This window comes from Pelophylax lessonae (genome assembly GCF_965119305.1).
Source record: "Pelophylax lessonae genome assembly, chromosome: 9".
Taxonomy (NCBI): Eukaryota; Metazoa; Chordata; class Amphibia; order Anura; family Ranidae; genus Pelophylax; species Pelophylax lessonae.
The window spans coordinates 30647550-30671456 of NC_138776.1; the positions used below are offsets into that span (position 1 = coordinate 30647550).

The window sequence follows — 23907 nt, forward strand, 5'->3', positions numbered from 1 at the left end:
TTTGCAGGACTGCGACATTGCAGCAGATAGATCGGACCCCTAACTGACATTTTTGACACTTTTGGGGGGACCAGGGACATTACTACAGTAATCAGTGCTAAAAATATGCACTGTTATTGTAATAATGACACTGGCAGGGAAGGGGTTAACATTATGGGTGATCAAGGAGTTAAATATGAGCCTAGGGGAGTGATTCTAACTGTGGGGGGGGGGCGTGGCTTGTGAAATGACCATAGAGACATGTGATCCTATATAGAAGGATCACATGGGCTCTATGATCAATCCAGGGAGAAAAGAACGGTCAGCTGTGTTTACAACAGCCGACCGTCCTCTCTCAGCCAGGAGCGATCGCAGGTGTCAGGCGGCAATCAGAGCCGCCTGCCCACTGCATCGGTTTCCCCGCTGACGAGCGGGTGGGCGGGAGCACGCCGGCGGCGGCAGCGCTCGTCTCCTTGCCTCCTGAGAGCAAGCAATGTACAGCTACGGCGATTTGCCCAGGAGCGGCTTCCTGCTGCCATATAAGTGTGACAGGCGGTTGTAAAGTGGTTAAAATAATCACATTTGTAGCTTTGCAGTCTGGAATGAAGACAGACGCAGTTTTTCTATTATCCAGCTGTATTTACTCTTACTTACTTATAACATCCAAGGAAAAGATATAACACCAACATGTCAGAAAAAATAAATAAATCAAAGACAACCACTGAGTTGGAAAAAGGATCTCCCCCCTTGTGTCAGTATTTTGTTGAACCATCTTTTGCTTTCATTCCAGCCTTCGGTCTGTCGGGATTTGTCTCTATTAACTTTGAGCATCTGGATTTTGCAATACTTGCCCACCCTATGCAGAACTGCTCAAGTTCAGTTAGATTTGATGGTGATTGTTTATGGACTGCGGTCTTCAAGTCATTCCACAGATTTTCAATGGGGTTTAAGTCTGGGCTCTGACTAGGCCATGCAAGGAAATTCACATTTTTCTTCTTCAACCACTGTGTGCTCATTTTTGCTTTGGGTCATTGTCATGTGGGAAGCTAAAACGTCTTCCTATTGACAACTTTCTGGCAGAGGGCAGCAGATTTTCCTCAAGAATTTGAAGGCATTTTGCCCCATCCATTTTTCCTTCTATCCTGACAAGTGCTCCAGTCCCTGCTGCAGAGAAACTCCCCCATAACAGGATATTACCACCCCCCCATAACAGGATATTACCACCCCCTCCTACCATAACAGGATATTACCAACCCCCCCCCCCAATAACAGGATATTACCACCCCCTCCTACCATAACAGGATATTACCAACCCCCCCCCCCCCCCAATAACAGGATATTACCACCTCAATGCTTTACTGTAGGAATGGTGTTACAGTATTTGGATGGTGACCTCTATTGGATTTCCACCAGGCATATCGTTTAGTGATGAGGCCAGAAAATTCAATTTTGTACTCATCTGTCCATAACACCTTTTTCCATGTGGCCTCAGAATTTTCAAGGTTCATTTTGGCAAAGCTCAGTTGTGACTGCATGTTGCCTTTCTTGAGGAGTGGCTTTTTTTCTTGCAACCCTCCCATAAAAGTCGCATTTGTGAAGAATTTGTTGTCACATGCACACAATGAATACTCTTTGTCATTAATTCCTGCAACTGCTTCAGAGTTTATGTAGGCCTCTTGGTAGCCTCTCTGAGCAGTTTCCTCCTGGCTCTTTCATCCAGTTTGGAGCGACGTCCTGATCCAGGGAGGGTCTGTGTTGTACCAAATGCCTTTCACTTCTAGACTTCTCAGTGCTTCCAGGCATTGATAATACCTTTAAAATGTTTTTGTATCTATCTCCTGCCTCTTGCCTGTCCACAACTTTATCCTGGAGATCACGGTGACAAAGCCTTGCCACCCATAGTTAAAGCCGAGTTCCGGTGTAACGTGAGAATTACCTACCCCGTGAGAAAAACCTACCTCTCGTCACTTCCGGCCAGGAACAGCTGAGCAGCGCAGCAGTGCGCATGCTCACAGCCCCGGATACCTAATGGAAGAGCTGAGGATCAGACTAGTGCGCATGCGCACTAGTCTGAAATGATCTCGGTGTCCGTTAAAAAACCTACCGACGCGGCGGTGACATAAAATAGCTGTGCTGCACTATGAGTCATCTCCGCTCCTGTCCCGGTCACTTCCCTGATCTTGGCTAGTAAATATAAAAGCGGCTGGCGGCTCCGTGATTTATCTTTTCATACAGCCGCCGCCGCTTTTATATTTAGTAGCCGAGAGCATGGAAGTGACCGGGACAGGAGCGGAGATGACTCATGGTGCAGCACAGCTGTTTTAATGTAACTGCTCGCGTTACACAGACTGCCGTGAACCGGAAGTGACGACGGTAGGTTTTTCTCACGGGTAGGTAATTCTCACGGAACACCGGCCACAGAATCATTTTTTTTTTTTATAAATACTTCCCAAACAGTGATCCACCGCCCTTCATACATCCGCTAATCTGGTTTTAGACAGTTTAATAATTGATTGGCAATCATAAAATCTAGGCAGCATGTAGAGCAGGGGAGGACTGGGCCAGGGGGCAGGGGGGCAATTGCCCCCTGGGCCGCTCTGATGCCTTTTAAAACTGCTGCACTGCTTCTGCCACAGACATGCCTGGTGAAGAAAAGTCCCCACTGCTGACCTACTGAGTGTGGGATGAAGACAAGGACAGAGCACAGGTCTCTTCCCCAGCATAGATGGTGTAAACTGTGTCTGAGCAGAGGCTGGTTCCATGCCCCACTGGAGACTTTACTCCCCCAGGCAGCCCTGACCAAGCTGTCCAAGCTCCCCCCAACTGCTTCCGGCTGGCCAGGTCGGGAACCTGGATTCGGCCAGTAAGTAGAGAGTACCTGGAGCAAAGTGTCAGCCTGGAATGAGGATCAGGAGGAGACAGGGAAGAGGGGGAGGGGGGCTGAGTTGCTGCACCATGGTCCTCCGGTTTGAACTTGCCCCCTGGGCCGAAAGTTGCCAGTCAGCCCCTGATGTAGAGGGTGGACATGTCGCCCCCCCCCCCCCCCCAGCCTGGAATTCCACTTTACACCTTTGTTAAAACCAGCTGTTATCAAACTAATGCCTGGTAGTCTTCCAATAAAGGTCCCACAGTACCGGTTGGGGGGGGGGGGGATGATGATGACTACCTATTAGGTTTCAGTTTTAGTCCTGTGATGTCACCCTGTCACTGCATCCCTAGTGTAGCCTACAAACAGCCATGTCAAGACACGTTGCCCAGACATGGTCTACTGTTGCCATCATCAGGAAACTGATCCAAAGCGATGCAGCTGCTGCTAGAGCGAGTGCATGTTGGCAGAAAATGGTCAAAAAAGGCTGGAGGACATCAGCAGCACTGAGATTAAACTTTATTCTAAAAAAAAAAAAAGTGGACAATCCAAAGGGAGCCTGATGTATTTCAGAGTTCCAAAAGTGTCCTTGCTGCCAAACCAGCTGTTGACAAGACATGTGCTTGTAATGTCGTAAAATAGCCTAGCTGCAATGCAGATCTGGCCTTAATTGACCAGAAACTGCCCTTTCATGCATACCCAACACTCAACTAAAGACATACTTCATAATTAGTTCTGTAATAGAGATATCATAATAAAACATGGCTACACTATTGTATAAGAGAATAGCAATCAGCTTCATACTGAATATGACCATGCTATAATGTGCAGAAGCCTAATTAGTCATATTCAGAGCCGGGACAAGAGGTAGGCAGGAAGGATCGGCTGCATGGTTTATTGCAGGGATGGGGGGCACCCTAACCCTAACGGAAGTAGGAGGCGCAGTTTGGCATCCTTGCCCTGGGCGCTGGATGACCTTGTCCCGGCACTGGTCATATTACATGTCCTAAGTCAGGGATTCCCAAACTACGGCCCTCCAGCTGTTGCAGAACTACACACCCCATGAGGCATTGTAAAACTCTGACATTCACTAGGCATGATGGGAATTGTAGTTCCTGAACAACTGGAGGGCTAGTCTGGGAATCCTTGTCCTAAGGAGAAGATGCATAAGATCCACATTGTGTTTGATGTCTATCAAATCATAATTTCATGTGCTTCTAATCACACTGGAAGAAATACCATTAAATGTCTCCAGTTCACTTCTAGCCCATTTCAATGTCTATCCATGATGAAAGGGGAGTTTTTGGATGCCCAAAATGCGTTGGATACTCTTTGGATTGCTTCCCTGACCTTTACTGGATTCAAGTTGTCAATTTTTAGTAGTGGTATGTCACTTCAATTTACATTTTTGTCCCCTAGTGGGTGTCACCATTATCTAGCCTTCTAATAGATATGGGCAAAATTGGGAATTCTGTAATGTCTGCTTCTATTATATCCCAGCAAATGATATACTTACTGCAGCACTGTATTTAAGAGAAATTTCCTGCAGTATAGATGCCGCCAAGGCATTGTACTGGATGGTGGCATCAACGTTCTCCTGTGAAAGAAATAAAAACGGTTAAATGTTTTATCCAATAAAAAATGTATATAATACAATGCTTATAGCAATCACCCTTTGAATTAAAAAGTCTACAGAAACATAAGCCTTAACCACTTCTGGACCGGAAGGGTTTTCCCCCTTAATGACCAGGCCATTTTTTGCGATTCAGCACTGCGTTACTTTAACAGAAAACTGCGCGGTTGTGTGACGCTGTACTCTAATAAAATGAATGTCCTTTTTTTCAGTTCCAGTTTAACCATTTTTTGCCATACGGCACTGCGTGTGGCAAAAAATGGTTAAACTGGAAATGAAAAAAAGGACATTCATTTTATTTTATTTTATTTTATTTTTTTTAATTTTATTTTAACAGACAATTGCGCAGTCGTGCAACGCTGTACCCAATTAAAATGTATATCCTTTTTTTCCCCACAAATCAAGCTTTCTTTTGGTGGTATTTGATCACCTGTGCGATTTTTATTTTTTGTGATATGAACAAAAAAGAGCGACAATTCTGAAAAAAAAAACAATATCTTTATTCTATTCAAATTTAGAATTTCAGAAGATGGTTATATTCTTTCTATTCTCTTCTATTTTATTGTTTTGTTTCTGTTTTAGTCTTTTCTATTCCAGTCTTGTTAATTATTTTATTTTCTATTCAAATCTATTATTTTCTATTCGAATTTGAATTTATTCTTTTCGAATTTTAGGAAATGGTTATATTCTTTTTTTCTATTCCATTGCTTTATTTCTATTCTATTCTTTTCTATTCTAGTCTTGTTTAATCTTTTATTTTCTATTTAAATCTATTATTTTCTAATCTATTTGAATTTATTCTTTTCAAATTTTGGGAAATGGTTCTATTCTATTCTATTCTGTTTTTTAATTCTCTTCTAATCTTTTCTATTCTATTCTAATTTGAACTTATTCTATTTGAAATTATAGTTTCAGAAGACGTTTACATTCTTTCTATTTTATTTTATTCTATTCTATTATTTATTTTTCTATTCTATTCTTTTCTATTTTATTTTTTTCTATTGTTTTCCTTTATTTTCTATTCTTTTTTATAGTTTTTTTTTTTTTTTAATCTCTATTCTATTTTGCTCCATTCATTTAAATTAGTTACTATTGTAATTTGGAAATTCGGATACATCTGAATTTCCAAATAATGAAAAATATGTCCAAATTTAAATTTGAAACTAAACAAACTGCACATGTCTAGAGGGGTGTGAACCAGAGGAAGAGATAGCTCCTGTGACGGTGAACAGTAAGAGCAGGGCATCTGTGAGCAACAGCCCAGCAATTGACTGTACCGAAATGAATGCAAAGGTGGGCATAACTTTTTTATGAACTTACATAGGTCATTCAAATTTCACATGTTGATGGACTCTTCCTCTATAGAAACTCTTCTTCTTTTTCATTGCAGGTAAATAATGGATTCCAAGCAGAAGCAACGTGCCTAGGGTTGCCACTTTTTCTTCAAGCCAAACCCAAACACTTTAGCGACGGGCAGTAATTCTTTTTTTGTTTTATAAGCTTTAGGATTGTAACAGACCTGGGACACCTTTGGGCACTCCAAACAGAATAGTGCCCCCTCACCCTCTTGTCAAGCCCTGTTTTGAGCCACATTCCTGTCTGAGCAAACTGTCCCGGTTTCAGGTGGACTGAAACCCAGACACATGATTCAAAACCCGGACTGTCCGGGTGAATCCTGGACAGGTGGCAACCCTAAACGTGCCGTCATTGAGTTCTTGATGAAGGAGGGGCGCAAGCAGTTGGACAACCACAGAATGCTAGAGAATGTTTATAAAGATGACACCATTGACATATGTCACCAATTGCAAGACATTTCTCTTGGTCAATGGTGTCATCTCCATAAACTTTCAGTTGCCTTCTGTGGATGTTGGACAGACTGAACTCCGCCTTCGTCAAGAACTCAATGACGGCATGTTGCTTCTGCTTGAAATTCATTATTTATTTTTCAAACTGTAAACTGCGCTGAAATATATTGTGGATTGTTAGGGGAAAGCAGCAAACATACGATGAGATTTAAACATAATCCTACAAATAGTGACAATTACATGCTGTGGTAGCCCCACACATACATTGAAAAACATCATAAACTCTATTCAAGTGATAAACAATTCATTAGTCCAACTCAAAAATAAAGTTAAAGAAAGAAAACACTAGACGGTGGTGATACTTACATTCCTCTTGGGTAAACTGAAAATAGTGCCACTTGACGACCAGTCTGTAGTAATTATACATCATTACTTTGACGATAAAGCGGATCTCCACCCAAAAGGGGAAGCTCCGCTTGTTTGCTTCCTCCCCCTCTCTACTGCCCCATTTGGCACCTTTCAGGGAGGAGGGGGAGCGGGTACCTGTTTATGACAAATACCCTTTCCCACTTCCAGGGGACCTCGTCACGGCGAGGTCCCATGGTTGTTCTGCCCCCCTCTTTCTTCCACTGCCGCCACGCCATTCACAAAGCGCAGCGAGCTTTGCGCTTGCGCAGTAGGGAACCGGCTGTGAAGCCGCAAGGCTTCACTGCTGCTTTCCCTTACATAAAATGGCAGCGGCAGCACCGAGAGCCGATTAAAAAATCAGCTGGGTTGCCGACAGGTAAGTGTCCTAATATTAAAAGTCAGCAGCTACAGTATTTGTAGGTGCTGACTTAATTTTTTGGTAGGGGGGGCTGGAGCTCCTCTTTAAAAATCGGTGTTGTGGCAGCAGCTAGCTGCCATAACCCAAGTATATTTTTTTACTATGGCTGATTCTCTATACATAAAAGTGGACCCGCAGGTGGATTCACCGTGGGATCACTTTTAGAAGTGGCGGGAGGGATCACCCCCCCCCCCCCACACACACACACACACACTTCTCACCACTTTTGAGATATTCCCGGCTTTATACTACTACTTTAAAGCATTTGGGATACCATTGTTTTCTTTAATATCTGTTTTTGACTAAGTCCCGTAGGACGTAACGCGTACGGGAGTTACAGCGTGATGTGTCACCCACTGCTATCCTGCTTAGCTGGCTCGCCAGACTTGTAATCTACATGCGGTTTATCAAGAAGATTTCTATGTGAGTCTATGCAATAAATATGTTGATTTAACCGTTAAGCAGAGAGCACTTAGATGTCTTTTATATATTTATTTACGCACAGTGTACGAGTGGCTGCCTAGGAAGTCCAGAAACACCTTAACAGGATCTTGAAGCTGCCACTGCTGGATACTTCGTGACCCCATTGATAGGGGAAAACTTTCATGGCCCACTAGTAATACAGGGGTCTGTGGATGAGGTGAGAGCAGTGTGTTGCTATTGGTGAGGGGACGTGTCACCTGGAGCTTTCACTTTCCTTTTTTTCCTGCACTGACCAGCTGGATCTGGATGTTATATTATAAGGGACTTTTGGTGCTTGTTTTAATTATTGGTGCTGAGAAGTTTACTCATTTTCGCTATATATATATATATATATATATATATTGTGCTGCACTTTCTGTCTTATTATGTTTTGGTAATATGCCATATTATTTATTTTATGGAGTTGGTTTATATTTTTGTAACTCCCTTGGTCATCTTTGAATTTCCATTATTCTGATATCAGTTATCTTTTCCCCACTAGAGGCACTTGGGGCGGTCACGCTGTTTGACTTTACCATTATAAGGAGGTCATGGCTATCTGTTAGGCTTCTCTGGATGCACTTGGGTGCAGGAGCTCCGTGTCATCTTTTTTCAAGCACTATTTTCAGCTTATCAATGGGGAATGTCGTCCATTTCTTGGACCACCTTGCACGTTTTCCTTTCTAACTTGAACTTTATTGTTGGATTTGACTTATGAACTGTTTATCACTTAAATAGAGTTTATGATGTTCTTTCAATGATTGGGGGGGGGTTACCACAGGATGGAATTCATTATTTACCTGCAATGAAAAAGATGAAGAAGAGTTACTATGGATGAAGAGTTACTCTACCGACATGAGAATATTGAACAACCTATTCAAGTTAATTAAAAAAAAAAAAAATGATGCCAACTTTTATATTACTTTATGGTAAAGCCTTCGTATTACATTTTTGATTTTTGGTTTAATTACATTTTTTTAACACAAGATTTATTATGTTACACACATGTTCATTTCACTGGTATCAATAAACCCTTTTACCACCTTCATCAGGAATAAGCACACCTGCCCTCATTTTCTGCGTCTTCCAAGCTGTCCGGAAACCCTTTGGCCCCTTTCACGCAGGCTTTCCGATCAGGCCAGTTTTTCAGGCGGACCTGATCGGATGCTCCATGTACCTCTATGGGGCAGCGGATGTCAGTGGAGACATGTCCGCTGACACCCGCTGCTCTCCGATCCGATCCTGTTCGTGAAATCCCGACGGATGGAAACCCTATTTTCCATCCGTCTGGAGGATCAAATCAGATAGGATCGGATTGAAAATGGACAGAGGGTCCGTTCTCATCCGATCTTCTATAGAGGAGAGCGGGAATCTGACAGCTCCTTCTCTGCAAAGTAAGCAGAGACAGAGCTGTCATCTGCCTGCTCAGCGGGGATTGGTGGATCGATCCCCGCTGAGCATAACGGAGTCCGTCAGGTGCACTGCCGGTGTGAAAGGACCCTTTACCTGGCAATTTCCTGCATTACCAGTTTCCTTTACCCCCTATAACCTGCTTTATCAGGACCCCCTGTCATACTACCTTTGGCCCTGAATGAGCAAAGTAAAAGAATCTCATTAGTTAAAAGAGAACAGGATGGCATTGTAGTAAAATGTTCTTCAGCCTACAGAAAAAGCCTCCCGAAATCTGTGGATTTTTACAAAAGAATTTACTTGGCATTACAGTCACCTGATATATGGACCAGTACCCTACGGGGTTCAGGCAGCCGCTTTCCAAGTTTTGTGTTCTACTTATATATATGAGGGTTTGGGTTGAGATGCGCTCATCAATATAAATGTATTTGTCCAGATAGAAGATTGTGCGAAGACTCAACAAGGTCCCCCTGAGTAAAAAAAAAAAAGAAAATCCATAATTGTGCCCATCTCCATTCTCTCTGCCCTTAAACAACTTCAAAGCCCTACCAATTCTAACACTCCTTACATATATGTAAAAACCTGCATTTTTTTATGCTAGAATATTTCTTAGAACCACCAAACATCATATATTATCTGCAAGCAGAGGCCCTGGAGAATAAAACGGTGGTTGTTGCAATTTTTTATATCACATGATATTTGCACAGCCGTTTATCAAACATAATCTTTTCAGGAAAAAAATACAGTCTAATGAATTTTAATGCACACAAACACAATTTAATACCCGCATTTTTGTCAAAATTCAAAAGATAACATTACACCGAGTAAATAGATACCCAACATGTCAGGCTTCAAAATTGCGCAGGCCCGTGGAATGGCGACAAACTGTATGACGTTAAATTATCAATAGGCCCTCAAGGCATTTAAAAGCCTTTATAGGTTACCAGTTTAGAGTTAAACAGGAGGTCTGAGGCTGGAATTTTTGCTCTCGCTCTGACGTTCATGACAATAGCTCACATGTGTGGTGCGATCATCGTTTACATGTGTGTGCATGGCCTATGTTTGTGTTCATATTCGTGCATGAGAATGAGGGGATGATTTAACATTTTTGTTTTTTATTTTTATTATTTATTTTATTTACAATTATTTTTAACAATGTTTCTTTCTTTCTTTCTTTTTTTTTTTTGGATCAACTTTATTGCTATTACAAGGGATACATACCATCTCTTCTGATAGCATGGACACTGACAGGTACTCTTTACTTTACAATCCGAAAACCGGAAGGGACGAAAATCCTCATCGCTTCTGGTTTCTGAGGTCAAAGAGGAGGGAGTAGTATGGATGTATTAGCCTATCCTCTTTGGGCAGCCAGCAAGAAAGGTAGCAGTGGTCTCCTGATCACATCGGAGAGCCCGGGAATGGTTGTGGCAGGAGGCGGGCCCCTTCTACACCTTGTAGAAGTGATCAGGTGGCTTTAGAGCCACTTGGATCACTTTTACATGAAAGCCCTTAATCGGCTGCAAATTTTGATTCAAGGACCACTTTAACCTGAGAAGGTACTAGTACATTCTAAGCAGTCTTCTTCTGTGGGCTACAGTTGTGATAGAGAAGGAGGTGGCTATTCTTCCTGTGGGGGGTAAGTACTGGATTCATAGGCAGTTCTTGGGTCTTAAGGGAGTTGCAGCCCCTAGAAAGCTAGAAAAGAAGGGTAGAGGATGAAAATGCCATTCCACTGGTGATAGAGCTTATGGAATATTGACTGGGTGGTAGTTTAACTCCATTAACAGGATCTTTATGCCCGGGGAACGGTAAGGCCTGGCTGAATGGCTGTCACAGTGGTCACATGATTGTGGGCCAGTCCTGCCGCCTCCCGATTATTAGTAGAGACCAAGAGTTGTCCTTGACAGCTCAGTTTCTGTGCTGGGAGCAGGCCTGCTGTTAGAAATTACGAGGCCCTGTACAGCCTATCTGACAGGGCCCCCTCCCCTCCAAGAAAAAAGCAAATGGTATTTTCACTAAAACGCCCTGGCCATGATGCTATGCTTCTCAACCATGGCAAAAATTATACCCTTGTCGAAACAAGACCCATTTGAGTGAATAGTGCTGCTCTGTAAGTGCCCTGTAACTGTGTGCAGGGGTTAAAGCAGGTGATGAGGAGGCAATAGGCTTCCTCACTGCCTGTATGAAAAGCGATCCAAATGCTGACTGCATTTGAACAAGTCCTTTTTTCTTTTTTTCATAATTTTTTAGAATTTTCATAATTTTTTCGTTTTTTTTTTCTTTTGGAGTTTTTGAGCCTGAGCTAAGGGCAAATGGATTCCAGGAAGTAAATACTACATGAACCACCCGCCCTTACTGAAGATGGCCCTGGCTAGCAATGCTAGGGAGTATTTTTTAAAATGATTTCCCAGCAAAATAAAGCATGGAGACATGAATGAATGGGGAAGTTTGCTTTGACTATAAAAAATGAATGAAAAAAATGAATGGTGCTCAGATACAGTTTAGTCCCACTTTAACAAAGCCTTTATTTTGTCTGCTATCAGCATTGAGCTCAGGCAGGTGATAGGACAGTATTACAGCCTGGCTCTCGGGCCTGACACTTTGATTGGGAGAAAATACAAGTAAATAATCCAAATTCAAGCAATTTCTAAAAGCTAAAGCTTGCTAGTTGTTGGGGAAAATGCTGCCATGGACGATCCCTGCCTATCGACTAGTCCATCTCACTGCGGGATTCTGAGCCTCCATCCAACAGTTTTCCATTAGCTGTGAATCTCAACCTCAAATTAAAATGTGTTTTTCAGTAAATGTATGAAATGCCCATGTGTACTTGGCTGTGCATTGTCCTTACCAAGAGGTTATTCCATAGGTGCTTGGATACCGACTGAAGCCTCCATCATATTGTTGACATGTAATCATATCCATATAGCCTGTAAGTAAAAAAAAACACTGTGAAGTGTATGTCCAGGTACTGCCCAAATGTAAGCCAAAATCTCCCTCTCCTTGCAGGATTAGACACCCAGAGGTCAGTTCCTATTCACACATGCACATCACCAGAACTACATCTCCCAGGACCCCTTTCCCTATTCATGAGACATGGGCAGGCTGTTAGGAGTCAAGACAGCAGTGTAGTTTTGTTGGTAAAGAAATGGTCTGCAGCCACTGATCAGCAAAAATTTCCATAATTCCCTTTAGACAGAATTTGAATGCTAGATCGACTTCTGGTGAGCGGAAACAGCCGTAGATGGATCGAAATTCAGCCAGCCCCTGTTGAACCAGCCAAATTGCAATTCCCCTATGGTCAGCTTTAGAGTGTTGCCCAAATTGAACCCAAAACCTAAAACCTCCCTCTTCTCCTTGAAAGATTAGACGCTCAGAGTTCAGTTCCTATTCACATACGCACACCACCAGAACTACATCTTCCAAGAGCCCTTTCTCTACACACGAGGCATAGGAAGACTGTTGAGAGTCAGGACAGCAGCATTGTTTTGCTGGAAAATAAATTGTCTGCAGATTTTCATTATTCCTGTTTGATAGTAGACGATCATTAGATCAACTTCTGATGAGTGGGAGAGGCCGTAGATGGATCGAAATTCATCCAGTTCCTGCTGAACTGGCTGAATTTCAATCCATCTATGGCCAGCTTTAAAGTATTGAGACAGGCATCTCCCAAATTTAACCCAAAACCTTAACCTCCCTCTCCTCCTTGCAGGATTAGACGCTCAGAGATCAGTTCCTATTCACATACGCACACCACCAGAACTACATCTTCCAAGAGCCCTTTCTCTACACACGAGGCATGGACAGACTGTTTAGAGTCAGGACAGCAGCATTGTTTTGCTGGGGAAAGAAACTGTCTGCAAATTTTAAACATTCCTGTTCGAAGGCAGACGATCATTAGATCAACTTCTGTTGAGTGGGAGTGGCCATAGATGGATCGAAATTCAGCCAGTCCCTGTTGAACCAGTCGAATTGCAATTCCCCTATGGTCAGCTTTAGAGTGTTGAGACAGGCATTGCCCAAATTTAACCCAAAACCGAAAACGTCCCTCTTCTCCTTGAAAGATTAGACACTCGGAGGCCAGTTCCTATTCACATACGCACACCACCAAAACTACATCTTCCAAGAGCCCTTTCTCTACACATGAGGCATGGGCAGACTGTTGAGAGTCAGAACAGCAGCATTGTTTTGCTGGGAAACAAATTGTCTGCAAATTTTTAACATTGCTGTTCAACAGCAGACGATCATTAGATCAACTTCTGTTGAGTGGAAGTGGCCATAGATGGATCGAAATTCATCAAGTCCCTGCTGAACTGGTCGAATTTCAATCCATCTATGGCCAGCTTTAAAGTATTGAGACAGGCATCTCCCAAATGTAACCCAAAATCTTAACCTCCCTCTCCTCCTTGCAGGATTAGACGCTCAGGGGTCAGTTCCTATTCACATACGCACACCACCAGAACTACATCTCACAAGAGCCCTTTCTCTACACACGAGGCATGGGCAGACTGTTGAGAGTCAGGACAGCAGCATTGTTTTGCTGGGAAAGAAATTGTCTGCAAATTTTCAACATTCCTGTTCGACAGTAGGCGATCATTAGATCAACTTCTGTTGAGTGGAAGTGGCCATAGATGGATCGAAATTCAGCAAGTCTTCTGAACTGGCCAAATTTCAATCCATCTATGATCAGCTTTAGAGTGTTGAGACAGGCATTGCCCAAATTTAACCCAAAACCTAAAACGTCCCTCTTCTGCTTGAAAGATTAGACACTCGGAGGCCAGTTCCTATTCACATACGCACACAACCAGAACTACATCTCCCAAGAGCCCTTTCTCTACACACTAGGCATGGGCAGACTGTTGGGATTCAGGACAGCAGCATTGTTTTGCTGGAAAATAAATTGTCTGCAGATTTTCAACATTCCTGTTCAACAGCAGGCAATCATTAGATCAACTTCTGTTGAGTGGGAGTGGCCGTAGATGGATCAAAATTCAGCTAGTCCCTGCTGAACTGGCCAAATTTCAATCCATCTATGGCCAGCTTTAAAGTATTGAGACAGGCATCTCCCAAATTTAACCCAAAACCTTAACCTCCCTCTCCTCCTTTCAGGATTAGACGCTCAGAGATCAGTTCCTATTCACATACGCACACCCCCAGAACTACATCTTCCAAGAGCCTTTCCCTATACACATATGGGCAGGCTGTTGAGAGTCAAGACAGCAGCATTGTTTTGCCGGGTTATACATTGTCTGCAGCTGCTGATCAATAAAAATTTCCAACATTCCTGGTCGGCAGAAATCTATTTCTGTTGAGTGAGAACAGCTGGGAATGGATAAAATTTCAGACAGTCCCTGCTGAACCTGCTGAATTCTGATCCATCTATGGCCAGCTTTAGAGTCCTGCTATCCACGGGTGTCCACATAGCTCCTCCATCCAGAGTGGAGACACCCTAAGACAGGAAGGTGGCCAGATCACCAGGTGAAAATAAAGGGGAAAAAAGCCTGACGAAAGAAAACTAATGGAGACAGCACTTTAAAAAATTGGTTAGCTACAATGTATAACATTTTTCTTTTTGGGTTTATATATACTTTAAGCTTCATTGCTTTATAGGTAGAGTGAAGGGGTCTTTCCATACCTGTTGACAGTTTAGCCAGCATTTGCCTGGATCGGTCATCACTTAGCTCTTCAATGTCATTCAGATATTCTGATAGGAAGATAAGGGACAGCACGCTACCCTGCATCTGGTCACAGCAACCGGAGGGAGTGGACAGCAAGTTGTCATAGTTTTCTGCTGCCAAGGCTACGGGGTCACCTACAAGAAAGAGAGAGAGACAAAAGTGAGTAATGAAGGGTATGTAGATCCTAACAATGAACTTCTCCCTTTTGATCTGTTGAAGTGTATGTCAAGCCAGTTTTTGATTGGGTAGGGAAGGATTAGGACCTGTGTTTGGTCCAAGAAATGTTAAAATGTATGTGAACCAAAAATTGAAAACGTGAAGGGATCCAAAAAGTCCAAGGGTTTGTCTTTTTAAGCAGGAATATGGGTGAACACAGTTCCTGCAACTCCAGCAATGAATGTATGTAATGGCAAGGAGTGCTGGGGTGTGCTGGAGGGTCTATTGATGCTGGCTGCTGGGGGATCTATTGTCACTGGTGCGGATCTATTTTTGTGTGGAGGTCTACTGTTGCTAGGGAATCTATTGTTGCTGTTGGGGGTCTAATGTTGCTGAATCTGTCCATTGATGCTGAGGGGGATCTACTGTTGAGGAGGGGGGTCTATTGTTGCTTGATCCAGGTGGGTCTATTTATGCTGGCTGCTGGGAGATCTGTTGTTGCTTCTGGTGGTCTATTAATGCTGGGGTGGTATTTGGTTGCAGGGTAGTCCTTTGCTGTGGGGGGATGGGGACGGGGATGGGGCTCTTTTGTTGTATGGGGAATATATTGTTGCCAGGCTTTTTTCCAGTGGGAACGTGGGGGAATGCAGGTCCTGCACCTCCAGCACCTCCAGTATTCAATATATGTAATGGCAGGAGTGCTGGGGTGTGCTGAGGGGTCTATTGATGCTGGCTGCTGGGAGATCTATTGTTGCTGGTGGGCATCTATTTTTGTGTGGAGGTCTATTGTTGCTTGTGGAAGTTCTTATGTTGCTGGGGGGGAGGGGGGTCAGTTGTTGTTGTGGGTGGGATCTACTGTTGAGGGAGAGGTCTATTATTGCTGGCTCCAGGAGGATCTGTTAATGCTGGCTGCTGGGAGATCTGTTGGTTCTGCTGAAGGTCTATTGTTACTGGGGTGGTATTGTGTTTCAGGGGGTGTCTATTGTTGCGTGGGGGATATATTGTTGCTGGTGGGGGTTATGTTTCTGGGGGGAGGGGTCAGTTGTTGTTGTTGTGGGAGGGATCTACTGTTGAGGGAGAGGTCTATTATTGCTGGCTCCGAGAGGGCGTGTTGATGCTGACTGCTGGGAGATCTGTTGGTTCTGCTGAAGGTCTATTGTTGCTGGTGTGGTATTTTGTTGCAGGGGGTGCATTGTTGCTGGGGGTGTCTATTGTTGTGTGGGGGGGTATATTGTTGCTGGGGTGGGGTCTATCATTGCTGGGGGGGTCTACTATTGTTGGGGGGTCTATTGTTACTCACTGCAGGGGATCAATTTTACTGTCTTTCTTATTCCATGCAAGCACAAAGTGATACTTGGTTCTGTATTCTCTAAAAGGGGTAGTACTGGGAGGTGGAGCCCAGGGACGGTGCTCAGAGGTAGGTAGGGAGCAGAAATAAAGAGTGACTCGGAAGGGGGGAGTTCCTGCACCTATTCTCTGAGAAACAAAGCCCTGTCCAAGAGGTATGTGACCCCTAGCAAAGAACTTCCCATATCTGCTCCCTTTTGATCTGTTAACCACTTTCCGCCTGTGCTATACCTGAAATACGGCTACAGCGCGGGCTCCCAGTGCCGGGAGGGCATCAATAGACTTCCTCCTGTGATCGCTCTGTTCGCAAGCTCCCTGCAGCGCGAGGGCGGCGCTCCTTTGGACTCGGCTGATCACAGAACAGGGTAAAGGATCAACCACAGTGGCTCTTTACCACGTGATCAGCTGGCAGCCAATGGCAGCTGATCATGGAAGTAAACAGAAGCTGGCTTTTGGCTTTTTTTGGTCCTCACAGTCCGTGTGAGGATAATAGAAGAAAGACGGTAACCGGCTTCTGTTACGGGAATGTCGGTCGCAATCTGTGCCCACCAGTGCTGCTAATCAGTGCCAACCAGTGGCACCTATCAGTGCTTACCAGTGCCACCTATCAGTGCCCACCGGTGCTACCTATCAGTGCCCACCGGTGTCACCTATCAGTGCTTACCAGTGCCCACCAGTGCCACCTATCAGTGCTTACCAGCGCCACCTATCAGTGCTTACCAGTGCCACCTATCAGTGCCCACCGGTGTCACCTATCAGTGCCCACCAGTGTCACCTATCAGTGTTTACCAGTGCCACCTATCAGTGCTTACCAGTGCCACCTATCAGTGCCCACCAGTGTCACCTATCAGTGCTTACCAGTGCCACCTATCAGTGCTTATCAGTGCCACCTATCAGTGCTTACCAGTGCCACCTCTCAGTACCCACCAGTGTCACCTATCAGTGCTTACCAGTGCCACTTATCAGTGCCCACCAGTGTCACCTAGCAGTGCTTACCAGTGCCACCTATCAGTGCTTACCAGTGCCACCTATCAGTGCTTACCAGTGCCACCTATCAGTGCCCACCGGTGTCACCTATCAGTGCTTACCAGTGCCACCTATCAGTGCTTACCAGTGCCACCTATCAGTGCCCACCGGTGTCACCTATCAGTGCTTACCAGTGCCACCTATCAGTGATCATCAGTGCTGCCAACTAGTGCCCATCAGTGCCTCATCATCAGTGTCACCTACCAGTGTCCCCTATCAGTGCTGCCTACCAGTGCCGCCTATCAGTGCTAATCAGTACCGCCTATCAGTGCAACTTCATCAGTGCCCATCAGTGCCACCTCATCAGTGCCTTATCAGTGCCCATCAGTGCAGCATCATAAGCGCACATCAGTGAAGGAGAAAAATTATCTGTTTGCCAAAATTTTTTAACAAACTATGAACACTTTTATTTTTTTTTTTTAAATGTTCGGTCTTTTTTTTGTTTCTTTAGTAAACAATGAAAAAAAACAGGGATGATTAAATACCACCATAAGAAAGCTCTCTTTGTGTGGAAAAAAAAAAATGTTTGGATACAGTGTTGCATGAGTAATTGTCATTCAAATTGTGACAGCTCTGAAAGCTGAAAATTGGCCTGGGCAGGAAGGGGGGTATCAGTGCCTAGTAAGCAAGTAGGTAATGCATACGCCAAACTAGTTTTTGATTGGATAGGGCAGTAACAGGACTTGCGTTGGGTCCAAGAGATTTCCCATCACCTCCTGATCTGCTGACAACAGGAAGTGAGGGGAAAAGCTGTTGATCCTGCCAGAAATCCAGTGAGCTCGTAATTTCTGCAGCCTTATCTTACTAATTGTGCCAATTCTGCTCACAATTCCAAATCACTGGATGTGATTGGGGCCTTAAAGTGTGCGTCAAGATAGTTTTAGATTGGGTAGTGAAGGATTAGAACTTGTCGGGTTTTTACTGCTATCTGAGAGATTTCCCCTCACTTCCTGTCCAGCTGCTACGGTCACCAAACAGGAAGTGAAGGAAAATCCATTGAGTCTGTAACTGTCAGCATCATCTCAAGTGATCTTGTTAGCCCTCCGCAGGTCACATCTGAGCTACAGAACACCTCCACTCTATGTTAAGCAGATGAGGAGTGGGGGAAGTGTATGGTAACCCAAATCAGAAGCAAGCAGCTTGGGGTGACAACGCTGCTGATCCATAGAGGTACAGTGTAAGCGTTGTCACCCTACAACAGGAAGTGATTTCATGCTGTTCAAGCAGCTTTTAAGGTGGAACCCCAAATTAGACTTTGTGGCATGCAGTAACTATGTTAGTAAGTCAGTAAGTTAGTAAGTAAATCAGGTCCTAATTGGGCTTTCCCCCATGTGCCCACCCTCCTGTTTTTATGCAGTCTACTTACCCATGACATTTACAGTTAATTTGAAGGAATCTGGCACCAAGTCGTCTGGCTCGGCTACACTGATGTCTACTTCAGTTGTTGAATCTGAGGATAAGGAAGAATAAAAGGTTAATGCATTTCTCTCTATTGTAAGGTTTAAACTTGCGGTTGGATGAGGGAGGGTGGTAAAAACACTTGGTTAAGCCACGTTTTTACAGCCCCGACCCCTCCCCCCCTTTAACCACTTTCCTACTGGGTGCAATTTGTTAACTTTTTTTACGTGTTAAAGTCTGCATTTTTTTTTCTCAGAAACTACTGTCTAGATTTTCTGAAAGCAGAGACCCTGGAGAATAAAATGGTGGCAGTTGTAATTTTTTATATGTAGCACAATATTTGCACAGTTATGCATATTTATTTCCAGGAAAAATACACTAAAATTAATTTTAGTGAAAACAAACACAATATGCCACCCAATTTTGTGGCAAAATATAGACAATGGGGTTGCATCGAGTAAATAGATACCAAACATGTCAAGCCTTAACCACCTCCTTCCCAAGCCCATTCTGGCACTTCACTCCTACATGAAAAATCTACAATTTTTTTGTTAGAAAATTACTTAAAACCTCCAAACAAATGTATATATATATATATATATATATATATATATTTTTTTTTTTTTTTTTTTAACAGAGACCCTTTAGAATAAAACAGTGTGTGTTGCAATGTTTTATGTCACACGGTATTTGCACAGCGGTTTTTCAAACGCAATTTTTTGGGGAAAAAAAACAATTTCATGAAAAATAAAAAAAAAAGTTACCCTAATTTTTTTGGTTTAATGTAAAAGAGGATGTTACACCGAGTAAATAGATTCCCAACATGTCACGCTTTAAAATTTTGTCTGCCCGTGGAATGGCAGCAAACTACAATCCTAAAAATCTCCATAGGCAACTCTTTAAACGCCTTTACAGGTTACCAGTTTGCCTATTAGTGGTGCCTATCATTGTCTCCTCTTCAGTGCCCCCTATCAGTTCCTTCTCATCAGTGCCCCCTATTGGTGGCCATCAGTGCTGCCTATCAGTGCCCGACAGTGGCGCTTATTGGTGCCCATTAGCAGCGCCTATCAGTGTCTCCTCTTCAGTGCCCCCTATCAGTTCCTCCTCATCAGTGCCCCCTATTGGTGCTCATCAGTGCCCGACAGTGACGCTTATCGGTGCCCATTAGCAGTGCCTATCAGTGTCTCCTCATCAGTACCCCCTATCAGTGCCCTACATTGATGCCTATACCAAAAGGAAAAAACCCTCCAAGGGTGGGACTATTTGCAGACATAATCGGACACCAGAAATATAAACAAATATGTAAAAAACTTTTCTTTACTTTATTTGAAAATCACAGTATAAAATATCCACAACTAGGTGGAGATGGGGGCTAAAGGGGTACAGGCATCAAAGAAAAGTACAAAAAAGAACGTCTACATAAAAAACAGTGCTGCATATCGGTGCCGGTCAATGCTGTTTATCAGTGCTCATTAGTACTGCCTATTAGTGCCCATCAGTGCCATCTATCAGTGCCCAGCAGTGCTACCTATCAGTGTCCATCAGTGCAGCCTCATCAGTGCCCATCAGTGCCGCCTATCAGTTCCCATCAGTGTCACATATCAGTGCCCATCAGTGCCGCCTCATCAGTGCCCATCAGTGCAGCCTATCAGTTCCCATCAGTGCCACCTATCAGTGCCCATCAGTGCCGTATCATCAATACCCATCAGTGCCACATATAAGTGCCCATCAGTGCCCATCAGTGCCGCCTCATAAGTGCCCATCAGTGCCACCTATCAGTGCCCATCAGTGCAGCCTCATCAGTGCTTATCAGTGCCACCTATCAGTTTCCATCAGTGTCACCTATCAGTGCCCATCAGTGCCCCCTCATCAGTGCCCATCAGTGCCACCTATCAGTGCCCGCCAGTGCAGCCTCATCAGTGCTTATCAGTGCCGCCTATCAGTTCCCATCAGTGCCACCTATCAGTGCCCATCAGTGCTGCCTCATCAGTGCCCATCAGTGCCACCTATCCATTCTCATCAGTGCAGCCTCATCAGTGCGCATCGGTGAATAAGAAAAATTACCTGTTTGCAAAATTTTATAACAGAAACTAAAAAAAAAAAAAAGTATTTTTTTTTACAAAGTTTTTGGTCTTATTTAGTTTGTTTAGCAAAAAATAAAAAAACCCAGTGACGATTAAATAACACCAAAAGAAAGCTCTATTTGTGTGAAAACAATGATAAAGATTTAATATGGGTACAGTGCTGCATGACCGCGCAATTGTCATTCAAAGTGTGACAGAGCTGAAAGCTGAAAACTGGCCTGGGCAGGAAGGGGGTGAAAGTGCCCGGTAGGCAAGTGGTTAAATGTCATTCATAATATGCAGTATATATGGAAATTCTGTAGGAAACTTTATATCCTCCTAAAGCAAACCTTTCCTTAGAGACACATGGGGGGGGGGGGGGTATCATTCCAAATCCTGTTCTGAAGATATTATTATGTTATAGCACACCGACCAACAATTACGCATATCTGTAGAGTTGGAAATCTTCATTTGCATACTCGCTTTAGGTTAGGGGGGTGTAGTTATAAAACATTTGTTGCATGAATGTCAGAAGCATTTGTGCAAGCTGAATGAAATGTCAATGTATTTTGTCCAATAGATTAATACTCCTATCTCCAGCTCCATCTAGTGGCCAATAGGTGGTATAGTTTTCTGTAATACCACAATGAGTAAACAATACCGCATTTTGGCCACTAGATGGAGCTGATGATACAAGAGTTAACCTCTTAGAAAAAGGACGGTGACGTTTCATTCAGCTTGCATGAATGTAAGAGGGATGAAAGTTTTATAAATAGACCACTACGTCAGAGGCATAACTAGAACCTTCAGGGCCCCGGTGCAAGAAACTATGAAGGCCCCCCCAAACCCCTTCCCTTCTTCCCACTGATCCTGGGGCCCTTTACTCTCGTTGTGGGGCCCTTTATTACGGTCCCGCAGCGGGACCCTTTCACAAGTTCTGCAGTGGGCCCCCTTCCTGCCATCTTGGGGCCTCCCCATGGTGGTGGAATGCCAGGGCCCCGGTTGCAGGTGTGACCTTTGCGATCCTGGAAGTTCACCCACTGGTGTCAGTAGTTTTTATTTTTTAATTGTATTCTTTTTGATCATTTTATTAAATTTTTTTACAATGTAACTGACTATGACTCTGTCCATTCAGAAAAGGAAGGAGCTGGTAAATTACAGATTTACTGACCCCTTCCTGGTTCTCTACTGTGACACATCCCCTGCAGAAGCCAGCAGGAGAGGGGAGGGAGCACAGTTGGGGGGGGGGGGGGCAGGGGAGCACACAGGGGCCCAGAGACCGCAGAACGCGGGGGCAGCATACAGAGGAACCAATCTCCTCCATTTCCCTCCTGCAGCTACAGGAGAATAAAGGAGGACAGTGATTTCTCTACATGCTGCCCCCGCCACCCCTCCTATCCAGGTGTACAGGGGAGCCGCACAGGCCCCCTGGAGCATGGGGCCCGGATGTAATTGCAACCCCTGCAACCCCTGTAGTTACACCCCTGCTCTACATATTGAAGCAAAGGAGTAAGCATAACAGCCAGGAATTAGCATTTCCAGAATGAGAAGCTGCAATGATAATCTCCATCTATCACAGGAACGGTTTACGTCAAAGGATTAGAAGAACACTTACTGGATCCTTTTATGTTCTTACCTGAGACAGTGACCAGGTGACTGGAAGATTCCGCTCTTTTAATACCTTCAGCCTTTCAAAATAAATTAAAGAGACAATATTAAAATAGCTGTAGCTTATATATGGTTTGTATAGAGAATAAAGATCCCCCCCCCCGTCCCCCCCGCCTGCAATAAGGAAAGTCAGGAAATCTGCGACCATAAAAAGAATCCTAAGGCTTTGCAATACTTGTAATTCCCTATAAACTACCATAGGGGTGGATAGTTCTATACAATGCACATGTATGTCATACCCACAGTGCCCAGAAAAGAAGCTGCCAGCATTTGCAAAGACCTGCTAGACCCTAAGGGGTCTATTTATTAGGGAAAAAAAAAGAAAAACTGTACAGCCATTCATCCAGTGAATTTGCATGTACATTCATTCTGTGCTAATTGGCCAAAAATGAATGGCTTCTGTATCTTCTAAATAAATGTTCTATTTATACGGGCAGTAGTAAAATACTGCATTATGGCCACTAGATGGAGCAGAGGAACACAGGAAAAGCATACGCCTTTGTAACAAGAGATGCAATGTAACGATTCTGGAGAACGTTAGAGGGAATTGGCAAATAAATGTAACCACCTAAAATTGTTACACTGTAAACCATAGAAAAAGAAGATATGTTTTTAACAGTTGCATAACAACAGCTGCACTTCTTGTGGATTATTGGTTGGGTTGGAGTACAATAGTATAATTGCTGATATATATGTAATGGTTTGACCGTATATAGATACCAATATTTGTATGACTTCTATGCCCACAAATTCAACCCCCTCCCCCCCCCCCAAAAAAAAGGGGAGGATTGCCAATGTATTGTGACTGTATTATATTGTATTATTACAGTAAGGGTTTTAAACAATAAAACATTTTCCTGATTTAAAAAAAAAAAAAAAATGTTACACTGTATCTCTATGTATTTTGTATCCGCTCTATCTAGTGGCCATAACGGGTTATTTCACTCCTGTCCATATTAAAGCGGCTCTTCAGTCATTTTTTCATCTTCCCATCTATTACATTTTCTGCCCTTGTTGTTTTACCTTTGGATAGTAAAACATGTTTTTTTCTGCCAGTAAATACCTTATACAGCCCACTTCCTTTTTCATGTCTGGTAATTAGCCTAGGCCAGTGATGGCGAACCTTGGCACCCCAGATGTTTTGAAACCACATTTCCCATGATGCTCCTGCACTCTGAAGTGTAGTTGAGCATCATGGGAAATGTAGTTCCAAAACATCTGGGGTGCCAAGGCTCGCCATCACTGGCCTAGGCTAATGATATTATGCACAGCTCCCTCTCTTACTCACTAGAGACTTTGCCAGCAAAGGAGGGAGGGATGAGTCATAGGAGAGCCAATGAGAGTTGCAGAGCTGGAGGGAGCCCGGGAGCCGAAATAACAGGAGACTTCAGAGATCCATAAGTATTCATCAAGAGAGGAGAAATGTGCTGGCAAGCAGTGGTGTGAGTGTGTCTGTCTGCATATATGTGTGTGTGTATGTGTGTCTGTGTAAATCCAGAAAGTGAACAATCAGCAGCTTCAGCTGCCCACAGTTAAAATGGCTGCAGCCAGACTTAGTGAAGGGAGATTTCTGCAGCATATTTGGCAAGTATA

The 23907-nt window shown here is 43.7% G+C and overlaps 1 protein-coding gene across 1 annotated transcript in view; it reads right to left on the reverse strand.

Moving 5' to 3' along the window:
• Positions 1-23907, reverse strand: part of LOC309564198 (ovostatin-like) — a gene marked incomplete at its 5' end in the record, with an annotated part of 135248 nt that overhangs the window by 26003 nt on the left and 85338 nt on the right. The window contains 6 exons of the mRNA XM_082268828.1: positions 4362-4442; positions 9298-9451; positions 11830-11908; positions 14614-14790; positions 18552-18635; positions 22283-22334. Of these exons, the coding sequence (XP_082124954.1) occupies positions 4362-4442; positions 9298-9451; positions 11830-11908; positions 14614-14790; positions 18552-18635; positions 22283-22334 (627 nt within the window). The remainder of the gene's footprint in view (positions 1-4361; positions 4443-9297; positions 9452-11829; positions 11909-14613; positions 14791-18551; positions 18636-22282; positions 22335-23907) is intronic.